The sequence below is a fragment of the Myotis lucifugus genome, unplaced genomic scaffold (assembly GCF_000147115.1).
Source record: "Myotis lucifugus unplaced genomic scaffold, Myoluc2.0 scaffold_254, whole genome shotgun sequence".
In the NCBI taxonomy this organism is placed as follows: Eukaryota; Metazoa; Chordata; class Mammalia; order Chiroptera; family Vespertilionidae; genus Myotis; species Myotis lucifugus.
Genome location: NW_005871302.1, coordinates 215,734 through 234,169, shown reverse-complemented (window position 1 = coordinate 234,169; position 18,436 = coordinate 215,734). Strand labels below are relative to the sequence as shown.

Here is an 18,436-nt window from a genome sequence, read left to right as displayed (position 1 = left end):
ATTTATTTTTTTGCTATTTAATAAAGAGCCACTTTAAAATAAGCTAAAATTCTACCAGTTTGGAGAGAATGAAAAAATAAATAAAGACAGAAAACAGTTAATTTCCTTATTTCTATTCTATTTTAGGGGTCTTGGCTTTGTTTTTCTTTTGAAAATTTTCATACATTTAGAAAAGTTACAAAAATAGTTGGGGCTTTGGTTTTTGACAGAGGCTCTTTCAAAACTAACTGGACCTGCAAACTGTGTCAACTTTAGCTTGTCCTTTACTCATTTCTAAAAGAACACATACTGGAAGGCACTGCAAATTCAGAGTCCTTTCAGAATTAGCTAAGAGAGTTAGGAAAAAGAACTTCTGTTACAACAGCCAACTGCACAAACACACCACTCTCCTGGGACAGGTCTCTCTCAGCAATGAGATCAGCAGATGTGAGGTTTTGTGCATCAATGCTAATCTGTGTTTATACAAAGGAGGAATCCAAAACCAGTTACTGCAGAGGGGAGGGAAAACTTCAAGTCCAACTTAAAGGAACACTAGGATGAATCTGACAATTTTATTACAGTCAAAGACATCTAGGAATTATCTAACCTATGTTGGAGACATAAAAATAGCACTACTAATGCTGCTTTAAATCTTTTCTGGAACAAAGCCAAATATAAATATAATTCTAAAGCTAATGGGCTATTATAGAGTTGTTAAAAAATTCTAGACTTTCCCAGCAAAGTACAACCACTACTTTAGAAAAATAGAAATCACTCTGAATCAACTAAGTATTTTTTTAAATCACATTAGTAGGGAAATTTCTTCAAGGCTCTTACCTATTTCTATTGAAAATAATTTCTGCGTTACAAAGGCTAGTTTAAGTACAGTTGTAAAAAGCTGACTTAAGAATAGTGAAATGGGATTTGTTTCTGGTAAATTATATAGATTCAATTTTGTCATGTTAGTTAATAATTAGTCATTTGCTCTAATCCCAAAGGCATTCAACCTTCAAGAAGAACTATATTCTTCTAATTATGTTTCAGTTAGACACTCCAGGAAAAACAAAATCCTTTAATCAACAAAATCCATCATACTACGTGAGAAAGGCTCACCAAGGAGAAGAGGTCATTCTGTAATCCAAGTCGATCCACAGGGGGCAGAGAAAGGTCACGAATGCCTGGTAATAAACTTTCCAGCATGGCCGAGCTGTACTGGGTCCGATAAAACCCAACTGTTCCCAGGTTTAACTGAAAAGATATCCAGTAGATATTATTAAATAGTTGCATTTATTTTTTAAGTCAATCTTTTGTAGGTGTGAAAGAGTTCTGGTTTTAGTATATCTGGATGAAAATAATAAGGATCATATATGCCAACAGATAGGGATTAAAATGAAACAACACATAAAGATAGAAATCAGTTGTCAGAGATGAATACAAAGGCAAATGAAAACAAACTTGACATGGTAGAGGCCAAAGTGAGGGAAAGTAGGAAGAACATGGTGGGAAGAAATGATATGGATAAGTTTCTATTTCTAAATTTAGTAAATAGTTTTAAGATTATCTCTATATATAAAAGCCTAAGCGACCAGCCGACCGGTAGCTATGATATGCACTGACAACCAGGGGGCAGACGCTCAATGCAGGAGTTGCCGAGCTGCGTTGACTTGGCAGCTACGGTTCTTGGGTGATGCACCTGGAACCAGGGAGAAGGGAGCCCGATTCTGGGGTGCATCACCTGAGAAACATCTTTGGCCCGATCCTTGCTGGCCAGGCCGAGGGACTCCACCGGTGCACAAATTCATGCACTAGGCCTCTAGTAGAAAATGTTTACTATATGTAAAAATACTTGGACAGTGGAATCTCTAAGGAAGACTAATAAGCCTTTACAAACATTGATCTATGAGCCCAGAGCCTCAAGAGAATAACAAATGTCAGGTCCTAGATTTTAAATAATTACATGGACTTAAAAAACAGTTCATATGATTTGTGAAGTGAGGTTATCACTGACTGTCATTCTCTGTAGGCTATTTGCCAACAATCAAAAATATATGTGATAGTATTTACACACAAAATATTTTAATGATAAAATAATAGTATAAGATACAAATATTTTACTATTTATATAGAAATAGTAAAAAAAAATCACCTAACAATTCTAATACAACTATTATTTTCATTACCTTATCTTTTACTGTAGAAATAACACTTTTATTTACCTAATTACAATCAGTGTCCATAACTTTTTTCTCATTTATAAGAAAATGTTCATATAGCTATTTAATCTTCCAGATTATAATTTCAAATGGAAATATAGTATTCTACTGAGCATAAAAATTAAAACAGAGGGAGAAATGACACTTTTCAGAAAGCACAAAAGTCCAGCCAATGTGTGTGGGTGTATGTGTGTGTGTGTGTGTGTGTGTGTGTGTGTATATATATATATATATATATATATATATATATATATATATATATATATCCCACATTCAAAGGCTGTTAAATCGCGTTGTGTACCCATATCTTCAGAAAAAAATCACTTCTACTGTTGTGGTAAACAACCTGCTTCCCTATTTATAATGGTCTGGCCCTCCAGCAACTTCAGTGCGAAATTATAGCTAATTTGTCTACAAACATCAGGTGGTCATAATAAACTGGCCACTCAGTGTATATTTCCTATTAGGAAGCTACAATTGGGAGAAAATTTTGTAGTAGATACTTACATTATGAAAAGTATAGAACAATGAAAAACAGTATTTACCAACTGTTATTTTTATGAAATGATTTTAAAACACCAGCTAAAGGAATTTCACGTTTCGGTGACACAAACTGATTATTATACATCTGATCTCACTTGATTATAGTTGTACACATACGATGACAACACATCATTGACATTAACATGTCATTACAATGACAGGACAGTTTGAAGTTGCGAGACTACAAAGTTTTGGTTAGTGTGACTTTATACATAGTCTACTATTTTCCCCCCTCTTTAATGCTATCCCTTTGTATCTGCTTATCTACCACTCTGCCACAAAGGCAAATATCTAGACAATATTATTTGAAAACTGGCCCTACATTTCACATAGGAAAGTTTAGAAATTTTTTTCTTTGCAAGTCCTAGTCTAATATGAAGCAGTAGAATTTAGAACCAGCCATAAAATGCATAAAAGAAGTGAGATAGAAATCAATTTAGATAAGATTAAAATGGCCATGCCATTTCTGGACTCACCTTTACCCATTGATCTGGTTTAACATTCTTCAAAACCACATTCATCTCTGGCTTGTCCATTAGAATTTTCAGTTTGGCATGGTTGGGATCTTCGCTAGTAGAAATTGTGATAGGAACCATCCACTGGGGACAGTCTTCTCCTTAAGCAAGAGAACAAATAGAAAACTTGAGAAATAATTTCTCACTGTAAAAAAAGAAGGTAAGGTAGAGAGAGAGGACTAGTATTCTATGCACAGGCTTGAGCCTAACTATTAAGCCAATAGCTCATTTTTAATGGTACAAAAACTCTTTCAGGTGACCTGATTAATACTGGTGCAAAGGAAAAGAGAAATTTATTAGCAAAATCACAAAAGTCTACAAAACCCCAAACGTAACAGTTTACTTACTTGCAGGATCACAAATACAGTGATTTTAAGCATATTTTAATGATATTTTTCTTTTTTTAGAGAGAGGAGAAAGAGAGAGAGAGAGAGAGAAACACTGATGAGAGAGAACATCAATTAGCTGCCTACTGCACTCCCCTCACCCAGGATCGAGCCTGCAACTCAGGCATGTGCCCTGACCAGGAATTGAAGTGGTAACCCCTTGGTGCATGGTCGATGCTCAACCACTGAACAACACTGGCTGGGCACAAATAGAGTGATTTTTTTTAAATACATTTTTATTGATTTTTACAGAGAGAAGAAGGGAGGGGGATAGAGAGATAGAAACATCAATGAGAGGGGAACATTATCGATTGGCTGCCTCCTGCACACACGCACTGGGGCTCAAGCCCTGACTGGGAATAGAATCAGTGACCTCTTGGTTCCTGGGTCATCGCTTAAGCACTGAGCAACACTGGCCAGGCCAAATACAGTGATTTTAATTTAATTGTTGATTTCCCTTTACAGAGCAATAAAGACATCAATGATTTTTACTGTCTTAAAGAAATTTCAAGTATGTGAAAGCCCTCATATAGCATTTAAAAACAAATTCTAAGGTACAGTCTTTAACAGTACCTTATATACTACTGAAACACTAGAGGGTTGGTTTTATTTTTCTGATAGACAGGACACACCCTGGGAACTATTGGATTCCAACATGGACAAGTCAAATCTAAAAGCCAAAGCTTTTGCAAGATATATACATACTCTTAGGGATCAGACAGCAAAATTAACTTTGCGTTAAGATGCCAAACAAAAGAGAGTCACTGTCCAATAGTACATCAAAGGAAACATTTTAATAAGTTATATACCTTTATGCTATCAGGCTAAGCCACAAATTAAAATTTCCTCTCCACACTGGGATATTTCAGGTTTTAACACTGCCTATATTGGTCATGAGTATTAGATAAACCTGCAAAACCTGTCAGTCCTACAATGCAGATTGCAGGTGTGAGGCAGAAAATGGCAACTGTGACACTTAAGGATTTATTTGGATAATACACGTGTCCTCTGACTTTCAAACATATTTATTAAAAGAGTAATTTTAAATGCTAAAGGAGGTTGAGGGTAGAAGGCTGTATCTTTTAACCTTAGTAGAGTGCATCATATTTTGGTGGATTGAAGATGAAAAGGCGTTGGTGATTCTGATATACACCTCCCCCTGTTGAGACCTGCTATTCTAAAGGAAGTCTGAAAGGTATAGAAAACTTTATTTTTTTATTTTTCAATTAATCTTTAATTTCTTGGATAAAAGAATCTAATGATCAGTAGAGATATTTTAAAGAAAGCAGAGATGAGTGTTAAGGGTATAAATTCATGGAATCCAATTATTTTGTTTGAATTCCTACTCTTTTTAAAATTATTTTTATAATTTTTTTTTAATATATTTTATTGATTTTTTACAGAGGAGAAGGGAGAGGGATAGAGAGTTAGAAACATCGATGAGAGAGATCGACCAGCTGCCTCTTGCACGCCCCCCAGTGGGGATGTGCCCGCAACCAAGGTACATGCCCTTGACCGGAATCGAACCTGGGACCCTTGAGTTCGCAGGCCGACGCTCTATCCACTGAGCCAAACCGGTTTGGCTTAAAATTATTTTTAAATATATTTTTTATTGATTTCAGAGAGGAAGGAAGAAGGGCAGATAGAAACATCAATGATAAGAGAGAATCATTGATCAGCTGCCTCCTGCACACCCCCTTCTGGGGATCGAGCCTGCAAACCAGGCATGTGCCCTGAATGGGAACCAACCCATGACCTCCTGGTTCATAGGTCGATGCTCAACCACCGAGTCATGCCAGGTGGGCTGAATTCTTACTCTTTAACTCATTAGAGAATTAACTCAAAATGACCTTGGGCAATTTTACTAATGTACCTATGCTTCAGCTCCCTCATTTGTAAAATGGAAATAATTTACTTACCTAACAGGATAGCTGAGAGTATAAAATAAGAGCTAGCACTATAATATATCTAAATAGTCATTGGGCTTTATTTATTTACTTACTTACGCCCAGGAATTTAAAAAAATAATTAGCCACCCACACAAATGTGTATCAAGTCTTCTTTTAGGTATTAAGGCTAGAGGCATCACTTCTTGGGTGTTCCTATGCTTCTTCATACACAGAGACATGGAATATAAAAAAATCTAAGAATATGACATTATATATACTTTGTAAATCTCCTTTCTTTTCTTAATTTTTAAAAATTGATTTGGGAGAGAGTGAAAAAGTGGTGGGGGAAGAGAGAGAGAGAGAGACGTTGATAAGTTGTTCCACTTATTTATACATTCATTGGTTGATTTTTGTATGTGACCTGATCAGGGATCAAACCCACAACCTTAGCATATCAGGACGATGCCCCAACCAACTGACCTACCCAGCCACAGCAAGAATCTCCTTTCTTGATTTTCTGGATTTCATTTTTATTCTATTACCACTTCCTTGTTTTTATTTAATTCTATTAATTTTTTTAAAAAATGGATAATTATTTCCTATTAATTGGAACACTACTGGTATGGTATCCAAAGTCATTGATCAACTGCCACTTATAGCCATTTGCTTACCAACATATGGTCCACTGGCACAGAATTTCCTCTGGGACAACTTCAGTAATCGGTCATTTTCTACCTAAAGAAACAAAACAAAGGCTATAGTAGTATAACTTTTTTTTCTTTTTTGGAGGGGGCAACATTTTTGTGACAAAGTAGAAGGTAAAACCAGTATTATCAAATGTCATATAAGTATACAAAAAATGCAATGATGATAAAGATGATGATGCTATAGAATAGTGAAAGGTTACTATTTCTTATTTATGCTTCAAAATAACAGTAGTCTAAATAAAAGAGCAGGTTCTATGTAATATGGTCCCTCAGAAGAGATATGTACCCAGATAAGAACTTTAAAGGATTAAAGTTCTCAAAAGAATACATAACAATAAGTAATACTCCAAAAAGTTATTTTAGATTAGCATGTGAACTCAATGTTCAGAATTCAAACTTTTAGAATGACTGATAAGCATAAAAGAAAGCACACACCTTGTTTTCAAAGGATAAGCTTTGCAATGAAACAAAAAAGTATGGAGGAAACTTAAAAGCCAGAAGCAACAAAGTCAAGTACATGATTTTTAGAGAGAGGAAGGGGGAGAGGGAGAAATCCAAAATGTTTTTGTTACAGAGCCCTCCTATTTCCCACCAAATATGATTGATGCATTCACTAAATCGCCTTTTCAAATGTTTACAGCCAATCTGAGAGGTCCTCCAATGTGTGTACTTTTTATTATAAAACTAGAGGCCCGGTGCATGACATCATGCATTGGGGGTGGTGGTGGTGGTGGTGGTGGGTGTCCCCTTCAGTCCGGCCTGCACCCTCTCACAGTCCAGGACCCCTCAGGGGATGTCTGACTGCCGGCTTAGGCCCGCTCCCCTGTGGAAGTACCGCTCAGCCAGAAGCCGGGCTCGCTGCTCCTTAGCACTGCCTTGGAGGCAGGAGAGGCTCCCACCAACCGTGAGTCCCCTTTCTGGCTGAGTGGCACTCCCCATGTGGGAGTGCACTGACCACTAGGGGACAGCTCCTGCATTGAGCTTCTGCCCCCTGGTGGTCAGTGCACATCATAGTGACCAGCCGTTCGGTCGATTTGCATATTAGGGTTTTATTATATAGGATACAATCATGTTTAAGGTTAAGATGTAGCTTTGGAAGGTTAACTTACACTGTAATGTACCATGTAAATTTGAGTGCATTTTGAGGGCTGGTTTAAATGTCACCTAGAATTCTTAAAGTACATAAAAATAAATTTGAAACCACTGATTGAATTTCACTTAATACAATATTAGATAAGTTGAGGGACTTTTTATTAAGTTTACCTGTTCTGCTTCCACATAAATGAGGGGGAATCCCATTTGTTTGGTCCAGGTATTCATCACCGCTGCTATAGGTTTACCACTAGCACCTTCTAAACATTCCCAAAGGTCCTCTAGGAGATAACACAAGCAATGAAAATGTAAATGTTTACATTTTTATTTTCCTAAAAAAAACGCAGTTTTATATATCTCTTGACAATGCATTGCTGACCCACTCTTTAATTCTTTCATGTTCAGGAAACAAACAGTGGGCCAAATTAACATCCTCCTTGCCTTCTCATTAATTTAACTCTATTACAAAAACTGGTCTTATATTCTAAGATGTTCCTAACTTTTCCAATTTATTAAAAATTACAAATTATAATAAACCAAAGACAAACAGGTGAGTTCGAACAGAATAAATAGAAACAAACAAATGGAAACACATTTAAGATCACAACTAAATAACCATTCACTAACATAAAATCATTATATCCACTCAATTAACAGAGTTAAAAAATACTCAGTAAAGCTGATGAGGTGGTGACAGAGTGAGCAAAACAGTAATGCCATGTGACACATACTATAGTGAGGGCATGAAGAGAGAAAAAGCACTTCAAGGAAAATCCAAAGAAAATAAAGGCTTCACAAGAGTTGACTTTTGGCCTGCATCCTGAAAAGGAGTTGTTCATTAGATAGATATGAACCACTAGCTCATTCCAATTGGGCAGAATAAATGGTCAATGCAAAGATGAAAGTATAAGAAAAGACAGAAAATAACAAAAAATAGCAATATGTTCAATTAGCTGAAAATAGAGGGCACATATGTGGGAGTAATGGGCAATGAGGCTATAAATGTAGGTAGGGCCGAACTGCTGAAGACTCTGTATGGTTTACAAAGAAGTACTGACTATCATGAAGGGAATGTGGCATACCCATTATTTTATTTTTAAAATCTTTATTGTTGAAAGTATTACATATGTCCCTTTTCCCATGGACCCCCTCCACATTCCCAGTATTTTTAATCAGCAGGATGATGCAATCAGATATTCACTTCAGAAAGATAATCCTAGCTAGCCTCAGAGAGAGAGATGAAACTGAAGAGAGTGGGGCAAGGCAAGTAGTGAGTTAATAGGCAACTGCGAAATGCAATAGATAGATCACGAAGGAAGGCATGAATTAAGGAAAGTGCAGTGAGATAGAAAGAGGGCACTGGAACTGCTGCGAGAGGGTAAATAGCATGGATGGTAACTGCAATGTATTTGAACTGCCAATTATCTTTCATAAACCACAAAACAAACTGAAAAAAGGTACATGGTGGGCCTTGCTATTCATATGTGGCCTATGAACTAGTAGCACTGGCTTCACCTGGGAGCCTGTTAGAAATGCAGACTCTCAGACCTTACTCCAGACTTACTGAATTTAAACATTCTAATAGATCCCAGGTGATTATAGGTCCATTATATTTTAAGAAGCATAAGGTACTTTCCTCATATATTATATACGGGCATACCTTGGAGATACTGCAGGTTCTGTCCCAGACCACCACAATAAAGCAAATATTTCAACAAAATGAATCACATAAATTTTTTGGTTTCCCAGTGCATATAAGTTATGTTTATATTATACTATAATCTATTAAGTGAGAAATAGTATTATGTCTTAAAAAGTACATATCTTAGTTAAAAAATATTATATTGCTAAAAAATACTAACCATCGTCTGAGCCTGTTTGAAAAATGGCACTGACAGACTTGCTCAATGCAGGGTTGCCATAAACCTTCAATTTGTAAAAAACACAGTATCTGCGAAGTACAATAAAAACAAGGTATGCCTGTATATGCATGCCAAAGACTCATAAAACTTGCAAGAGTACATTTTTCTGTAGCCCTTCTTTAAGGAACAGAATGCCTCTATTTTACAAACTCTAATGGAAATTTATGGGGCTGGGAGTGGGGTGTGAAGGTTACATCATGTCCTGAACAGAGGAGAGATTGTATTTTTAAATCGCAGGTCACAAACCTAAGGAACACCCTTATAGCCAGGACTCTGAACTTTTGTCATTCTATTAGACACTAATGACATTACATAAATCTTGTTTTTTTTAAAAGTTTTCCTGTTCACTAAAGAACTCAAAACTATGACTCTGACTCTTTTTCATATCCAATCAATTCTTAAGCCTTTATCCATCCTTTTGACTCTGATAGCAAATAAACTATAGACCACCATACGCAAAAATTTCTCAAGATTTTACTTCATTGAAACTCTAATTCCATATATTAACTTTTAAAAATGGTTAATCTGCAGCTATTTTAATAGTCAATGATTAATTTAGGGCAATAAAACCAACAAATAGCCAGAAAAGAACAAGCTCTGGTAAGGTAAACAGCACTCTTCAGACTCTTTTAGGTGGCAAAACACTGAGCTATGGAAAGCTGACTATTGAAGAATGACCAAAAGGATAATGGGCCCTGACTTAACAAATGGCATAAAATAAGTCAACTTCATTTCCTATCCATCACAAAGAAAGTTAAGCAGCTAGAAAAAAGTAAATGTCCCACTTCCATTTCTCTCTCAAGCTATTAAAGATTACCTGTGGCAGCATTCTTTTGCTGGAACTTGGTTAAATACATGTTCATTCCTTTCTTAAAGTCCTGAGAAAATACAATTTTTAAAATCCAAGAGTCAGACCTCAGAATTTATAGTATATTTACATATTAATACTCAAAAGCTACTTTACTAAAATTATTGAGGGCCAAATTTACTGAAATACATATATGTCTACTGCCTTTTATTTATTTTAAAAAATATTTTTTAATTAATTTTACAGAGGAAGGGAGAGGGAGAGATGAAACATCAATAATGAGAGAGAATCATTGATCAACTGCCACCTGCACACCCCCTACAAGGGATCGACCCTGAAACCCAGGCTTGTGCCGCGACCGGGAATCAAACCATGACCGCTTGGTTCATAGGTCAACGCTCAACCACTGAACCACACCGGCCAGGCTACTGCCTTTTATTTAAGAATGCATACTCTGGCCCTGACTGGTTGGCTCAGTTGGTTCAAGTCCTGTATACTAAAAGATCACAGGTTTGATTCCCAGTCAGGGCACATACCCAGGTTGTGTGTTCGATCCCTAGTTGGGGTGGATAAAGGAGGCAACTGATCGATGTTCTACTGTCACACTGATGTTTTTCTCTCTCTTAAAAAAAGAAAAATCAATAATAAAAAAAAAGAATGCATACTCTGTCTTCTACTTTTAAGTTTTATACCAGCCTTCCACCCTCCCAAACATATTTGTATATCATTCACCTAAGACAGTGGTCGGTAAACTGCGGCCCCTTGAGTGTGGCTCTTCCACAAAATACCACATGCGGGCGCGCACGTACAGTGCGATTGAAACTTCGTGGACACACACAAGGGACCAAAGAGCTGCATGTGGCTTGCAAGCTGCAGTTTGCCGACCACTGACCTAAGAGATCACAAGAGTCAGTATTAAAAAAATCCTAGTAAAGACAATCCAGTAGTGTAATATTCTAGACGCAAAAAAAAAAAAAAAAAAATTTACTTAGGAACTTAATCTAATTAAAATCTGACATTTTTTCACCATAAAAGAATAGAAAACTTTTAAAATTGCTTTTTTACCGTATCCCCAATGTAGTCGTGCAGCATTCGGATGACAGATGCGCCTTTGCTATATGATATAGCATCAAATATCTCATCAACTTCAGAAGGATGGCCCACACTGACCTGGCAGACAGTGTAATTCAAGGTTATGACAGGAAGGTTATAATACTGAATTACATAAAAAGCTTTCTAGGAAAACACTTCTAACTAATATGATACTTTTCTGCCTTTGGCTCCCTCATAATGTATAATGATGATCCTTAAAAAAAATATTTAACATGATCCCCGTCAACTCTTAGGGTCCAGTCTTGGCTCTGCTTTGCTTGGGAGGTAAGTCACTATGAATCTGTTTATTGGTGGTGGTGGTGAGTGGGAGTGGAGAAGAGAGAGATGAAAAACACTTTCTTTCTTTATGGTTTACAATTATATAGGACCTTGGTTAAATATGTCAAAGTAGACTGTAAGTCTAGTTCTTTGAAGGCAAAATTTATACATATAAACTAGCTGAAATAACAATAAGCTAAGTCAAGAGAATTAAAAAATATATATAAACAGATAATGACAACAAAAGAATATGTTCAGAATTTTCTTTGAAACAAACAATGGAATGATAATGTTCCCCTATGCATATTATTCAATAGGTATGGTTCTCCCATACTAGTCAATAAAAATGTATTTAATGAATGCTTAAGGGTACATAGTACTTGACTCTACAAAGATCAATTTTTATAGTGTCTATCTTAAGAAGAAACGTAATTAGACCAGTCTTGCTAGATTTAAGACTGGAATTATAAACTATAAAAACAAGTGAATCACCCATGCAATTTTCAGAGTTTTAAATATCTCTGTAACAAATTACTTCATTAAAAATGAGAGCAATGGTTGAAATTATGGCTCACTTCAATAGGATGGCTGTTATCTAAGGCATCAAGCTCCTGGGCACGGGTATAATCAGCAGAAACAAACTGAGTCCAGATATCATACTCTGGGAAGCAGTGGTCTACACACAGATATTCAATCCAGGATGCAAAGCCTTCATTTAACCAAAGATGTGTCCACCATTCCTAAAAACAAAAGAGAAATATGTAAAGAAAACAAAATACTTGTCATTCCATTCATTTGAAAAACTCTCATGTCCCCTCCACTATGCTCTAAAACTTGCCAACTTAATGAACTAAAATTCAAAAAAATTAAATAACTCACATCTCGTTTTTGTTTTTAATCCCCATCTGAGGATATGTTTCTACCGATTTGAGAGAGTGAGAGTGAGAGAGAGAGAGAGAGAGAGAGAGAGAGAGAGAGAGAAACATCGACTGGTTGTCTCCTATACTTGCCCTGACCAGGGTTTGAATCCACAACCTTTTAGTGTATGGGACGATGCTCCAACCCACTGAGACATACAGGCCAGGGCAATAATTCATATATCTGAACTAAAGAGATGCCTAAAAGAGATTCCAAGAAAGGCCAATGGATGATGTTAGCATTATGCCTAAGAGACATTTCAAAACATTAATAAGTAACATTTTACTACCAAAAGTATAAACAGAGGAAGGAGGGGGGAATAAGTGGGAAAGCCCTTATATAAAAAGGGGAAGAGAGTGGATAAATGTAGGCATTCCCCCCTATATTATTTCCTATATTGTCATGTAAAATTTAGCTTAATAAAGATTTCTCTTAAAACACACACACACACACACACACACACACACACACACGTCCTTGCTCACTGGTTAGAGTATCAGCACATGCACCTAAGGGTTGCCGGTTCAATTCCTAGTCAAGGGCATGTACCTGGGTTACAGGTTTCATCTCTGGCCCTGGTTTGGGAGTGTGCAGGAGGCAACCAATCGATGTCTGTCTGTCTGTCTGTCTGTCTCTCTCTCTTCCACCCCGCCCCCTTCTTTCTTTCCACTCTCTTTAAAAATTAATGAAAAAAATATCCTAGGATGAGGATTAACAAAACAACAACAAAACCAAAAACCCTCAAAAAGAACCAGAAAGCTACTAGGACCAAACAAGAAAAACTGGAAACTATTTCCATAATGGCTGAGAAAAATCATTGTTTATGGATGAGTTAAACTTTCTAGGTAAATAGAAAAGCAGTACTGCTTATATAAGAATTGGGTGAGATTAACAGAAATGGCAGTAAGTAGTTCAGTAATGAATGGTATTTAAGCATTTATGGAATAGAAAATTCTCAACTGTTAAGAATTAATAGGGGAATGGGCAAAGAATATAATGGGTCAAAAAAAATCAACTTTTTTTTTTTTAAAAAAAAGCACATTTTAGAGATTTTAATCTAATTTTCATTAAAGTTGATTAAACCTCTTATGAAAACAATATATGAATCCATGCTAAATGCTAAAGGACTAATGCAATAGTAAAAAACAAAAAGGCATTTTAAAATTCTGAAAAGACCAAGATTTTCCAACATTAAGTGATAAGTGGCTATTTGTTTTGTACACTTATTTAACTACTAGCCTCCATTAAGATAGCTGGTGCATAGCTAGTTATTCTCCAACCTATCTTCAAGCCCTTGAATTTCAGTTATTGAGACAACTGGTATCTAATAACAAGAATAGTTACTCAAACCAGGTAAAAAAGCTGCCTAAAATCAAAATAATAATGCACACATTTCTCCAACTAAAAGTTATTACTGGTAGTTTCAAAATAAAATCAGAAAAAATAAAGTCTGCTGAAATCCTGAGCAAAAAAAAAATTTTTTTTAAATTGTTTAGTAGCAACAAACTTGTTGCATTAAGCAGAAAAGAACATTTCTGGCCCTAGCTGGTTTGGCTCAGTGGATAGAGTGTCGGCCTGCGGACTCAAGGGTCCCAGGTCCGATTCCGGTCAAGGGCATGTACCTGGGTTGCGGGCACATCCCCAGTAGGGGGCGTGCAAGAGGCAGCTGAATCGATATTTCTCTCTCATCAATGTTTCTAACTCGCTATCCCTCTCCCTCTCCCTTCCTCTTTGTAAAAACATCAGTAAAAAATATATTTAAAAAAAAAGAACATTTCTGTACATATCTGAACACAGGTACGAGCATACTTAATTCCACATAAAATTATATTTCAAAAAAACTTTTTTCACCCCTAAGTAAAATTTTAATAATCCAAAGTAAAAGGGAAGGATTTACTTTCAAGGGCTGACTTCCTTTAGAAACTCTCTCAGACATGTCACAGTTGCTACATATCTTACTTTCTTGCTTATTTCTGTGACATATGGTCTCAACTAACATCCAAGTCAGGTTTTGCTCTTTGGCAGCCTAAAAAGCCATCAGGGATTTGGCTGACTCCAGAATCTCCAGTTCTTCCTTTGCAGAGGTATTTCTAGTTCACTTAATAAACCCTGTGCTCCCAAGCTTTAACATAATTGGCTGTTGTCGATGGTATTTACCAGTATTTACACTAATTCTGCAATTTCTTTGCTTGAATTTCTATCAAGTTTCAACATAACATTTTAGACAATGAAAAAAACTGACCCCTAAAAACATTTCAATATTATCAAACTAGAGGCCCAGTGCATGAAATGCATGTGCGTGTGGGGAGGGTCCCTCAGCCCGGCCTGTGCCCTCGGGGGATGTCTGACTGCTGGTTTAGACGGGCCTAAACCAGCAGTTGGACATTCCACTTGCAATCCAGGATGCTGCATGTACCAGTGACCATACTTTTCATACAGGTGAAAGCCATCTTGCTGTTATATGGGCAGCTACATTTTTTTTGCCCTGATTATAAAAAGTAGTTCATAGCATGATCCTTCTGAGGCAGTAGTACCATTTCCCCCATCTTATGGGTGGAAAAACCGAAGCAGAGAGAAGTTAAGTAATTGGCTTTGTCACACAGTTATAAGTGTCAGAATCAGGGCTGATCACAAAAGGTGCAAGCCAGAGTCCATGCATGGCATTGCTGCATCATCCTGTTTTTTTTTAGTGTTAGAGTAGCCTTGCCAGGTTTTAATGTTTATCTCTAAGAGACTATTCCCAATATATAGGGTACGGTCCCGAGGCCTGGCCGGCAATCAGGGCCATCGGTGGGGCGACCGGTGGGTGGGGCAATCGGGGATGACTGGGGCAATCAGGGGACCCACTGGTACCTGCCTTGGCTGGCGGCCTGGCATCGCCCGCTGGCCGGCCCTGCCCCCTGATCACTGCTACCAGTCACCTCCCTCTCAGGGGGCAGACGCTCATTTTATTTTTGTGGCACAATGTTACAGGCATCCCTGAAATATTATGTAGCCAAAATAATGTGCAGCAGGATAAAGATAAATATATTTGAGCACTTAAAAATATTAAATACCATAGTAACAAGATTTCCAAACCATTGATGGGCGAGTTCATGTCCCACAACCAGAGCAACCCACTGGCGTGATGAAGAACAGGAGTTTTTTGAATCAATAAGCAATGCAGTCTCCCTGTGTTAAAAAAAAGAATAAAATAATTAAACAATAAAAGTACTACAATAAAAACATGCACAAGTAGGGAAGGGAGATTCAAATAGTAAATAAGATGGTCAAATTAGGCTTTAGAAATGTCAAGAAAACATTTTCTTAGTATAAAGGATAAAAAATTTCCAGGAAGATTAAAGACTACATCAGTAGAAGTCATACAACAGAAGACAAAGCTTTGACACAAGTTTAATTATCAGGTTATTGATAGGACAGTTGCCTGAAATTTTGGGAAAACTTTGTCTTAGTGATTTAGGGATTACTATGCTAGAGAGAAGACAGTTCTTCCATTAAAAGAATGGGAGTGCCAAGTGGGGGAAGATGCATTTCACAATCCTAAAAAGAACTAAGAAGGTTGTCTAAAACTTAGCTAATCAAAGAAGGCAATTGCAAGTAGAAGGCAAAAACTTGTTTATAGACCAGGGGTGGGCAAACTTTTTGACTCGATGGCCACAATGGGTTCTTAAACTGGACCAGAGGGCCGGAACAAAAGCATGGATGGAGTGTTTGTGTGAACTAATATAAATTCAAGGTAAACATCATTACATAAAAGGGTACGGTCTTTTTTTTTTTTAGTTTTATTCATTTCAAACGGGCCGGATCCGTAGTTTGCCCACGGCTGTTATAGACCCTGCTTCAAAAATTATATAACCCACATGTTTATAATGTAGTGACAGACATGTAAAAATTTGGCTAGAAAATATTAAATCAGTGAAGGTTCGGCAAGCTGGATAAATAACTATGAAACTACTGGGAGGAATAGAAGGCACCGAACTGAGAAACTGAGCCCAAAATATATCTAAAAATGTTACTAATGCCAGATGCTTACTAAAAATCATACAATCTCAGATAGTAGCACCAGAGGGTGTTCATCCACATTTCTGAAATGTGCACAGAAGTGAGGGGAGGTAGGAAAATTTATGGTAGATCATAAAGCAGAAGATACTCAACTGTGATTATGAGTGAAACTTTTATGAAATCAGTGATTGAAAAGATAAGGCAGGGTAATGCATCATTAACATACCTATAAGTAACAAGGCCCCAGTTCTCCATGGCACCTTCATAAAATAAATATAAACATTTATTGATATATATACATACTTCTTCCTCAAAAATCACAAAATCAAAAAAAGTTATTACAATTCAGCAATAAAATGAAATTTACTTTACCAGCTGCAAAGTCTGCAATAGCAATGAGATCAATTTTAGGTAGAGGATAAGGAACATTGAAGTAGTCCTTATAAAAAGGCAGGGTTTTAGCAGCAACCTATAAAAGTATAAACAAAAAAACCATCTAATAAATATTTTATTGGAATTCATATAGAAATCCACAAAGGAATCCTGTTGCAAGCCAAATTATCTCAAGTTACTAGAAATCAATCCCAGGGGCCCTAAGTTCAAAGACTGTGTTGGCCCCAACCTTTGTATCTGTTGGCCAAACTTTAGTTATATCTAACTCGGTATGAAAAATGTAATTACGTATTTTCCCACTCACTCTCTGGGTAAATAAATTCTACTCCAATATTCTCTTAATCATTATCTCATAAAATGTTAGTGCAACAGCAAGGTTGGTACTTCAAAAATTCTATTACAAATAAAACCGAAGTAGCACAACAAATTTCAGTTTAAGTTATAAATAAATGTACTAATAATTGATCAGAAATGTAAATTCCCCAACCTGGAGTTATGGACTGTTGGAACAATCCTCTTCAAGTACATTTACCTCTAACGCAAATTTTCCTTGCTCTGCTTTGCCAACAGGGGTGTAAACACGGACACACACACCATCTTTTGACCTTGTTTCTACAAAGTCATATTCACCCACAACAAATGCCACCAGATACGTTGACATGACAGGTGTGCGGGCAAACTTCACTTCCACTACATTTTCATCATCAGGGTATGGTTTCCGATCAATTACATTCTTTAAAAAAGAAAAGAAAAAATTTAAACAGATTTACATTAAATATAGAGAAAACATTAGTCCAAAACTGTAGGCTTTGCTGCCTCTCCTTCCCCATTTCCGGAACTTATCTATGCCAATTCACCCAGTGCTTTTATGCTGTCAAAATCTTTCCTATTAAGAAGGAAAGTGATTTGATCATGCAGTTATATTAAAAAGTTCCAGACTAACGTGTTAAAAGAAGGAGTAAAAAGAAACAACTTTTTTTGAATGCCTATTATATGCCAGGCACTGGGATGTTTTAAGACAGAGCTCAATACATTTTAAGTGAAATAAGGCTAGGAGACAATAATTATTAATGCAATTGTGAAATCTACATTTCAAGGGGAACAGATTTTTAGATTTAGAGCATTCTCTGTACTAAGACTAGCTCTAAGCAAATTTGTGAAGAAATCTCCACTATAATTTTGGAGTTCCTAATTTCCCTTTGGTGTTCTCCCCCTTCTTCCTATTCAGGCTCTCAGTTTCCCCAAGATCTCTCTGTTCTTTCTTCCAAGGAAGACTTATTCAAAAACAGACTTGATAAATTCATACTAAATTGTAAATGAATATTTTAGTTTAATATATTAGCCTCCTCTCTAAAATATTTGAGAAGAGAATGGCGTTCTATCTGTGGAATTCTTTCCCCCAATAAAGGAGGCAAAAGTCAGTTATTTTCAGGTGCAGGAGACTTTCCCAAGTTCCCCAGATTCACATTATAAGCTATAGGATATACTCTATGTCTGAAAGCAGTCCTAGACAAAACACTTCAGGTGGTGAATGCTTACTCTGTTTATGAATGAAATCAGGCATATTCCAAAAATACAATCAGCCACAAACCTAAATACAATTCATTATTTGGTTATATCTTTTGATATTTAATAAGAAAGTCAGATTTTTTTGAGGGTAGTGAACATACAATACAATATATAGATGATGTATTACAG

The 18,436-nt window shown here is 36.5% G+C and overlaps 1 protein-coding gene across 4 annotated transcripts in view; it reads right to left on the bottom strand.

Annotated features, from left to right (window-relative positions):
* The window catches only part of NPEPPS (aminopeptidase puromycin sensitive), a 63,906-nt gene that overhangs the window by 13,201 nt on the left and 32,269 nt on the right, over positions 1 to 18,436 (bottom strand). For all 4 annotated transcript variants that reach the window (XM_006098906.3, XM_023762616.1, XM_023762617.1 and 1 more), the window contains 11 exons: positions 17,271 to 17,471; positions 16,718 to 16,814; positions 16,572 to 16,605; positions 15,400 to 15,514; positions 12,001 to 12,165; positions 11,120 to 11,224; positions 10,064 to 10,124; positions 7,496 to 7,605; positions 6,197 to 6,260; positions 3,212 to 3,351; positions 1,093 to 1,227 (listed from right to left, as the gene is read on the bottom strand). In XM_006098906.3, the coding sequence (XP_006098968.2) occupies positions 1,093 to 1,227; positions 3,212 to 3,351; positions 6,197 to 6,260; positions 7,496 to 7,605; positions 10,064 to 10,124; positions 11,120 to 11,224; positions 12,001 to 12,165; positions 15,400 to 15,514; positions 16,572 to 16,605; positions 16,718 to 16,814; positions 17,271 to 17,471 (1,227 nt within the window). The remainder of the gene's footprint in view (positions 1 to 1,092; positions 1,228 to 3,211; positions 3,352 to 6,196; positions 6,261 to 7,495; positions 7,606 to 10,063; positions 10,125 to 11,119; positions 11,225 to 12,000; positions 12,166 to 15,399; positions 15,515 to 16,571; positions 16,606 to 16,717; positions 16,815 to 17,270; positions 17,472 to 18,436) is intronic.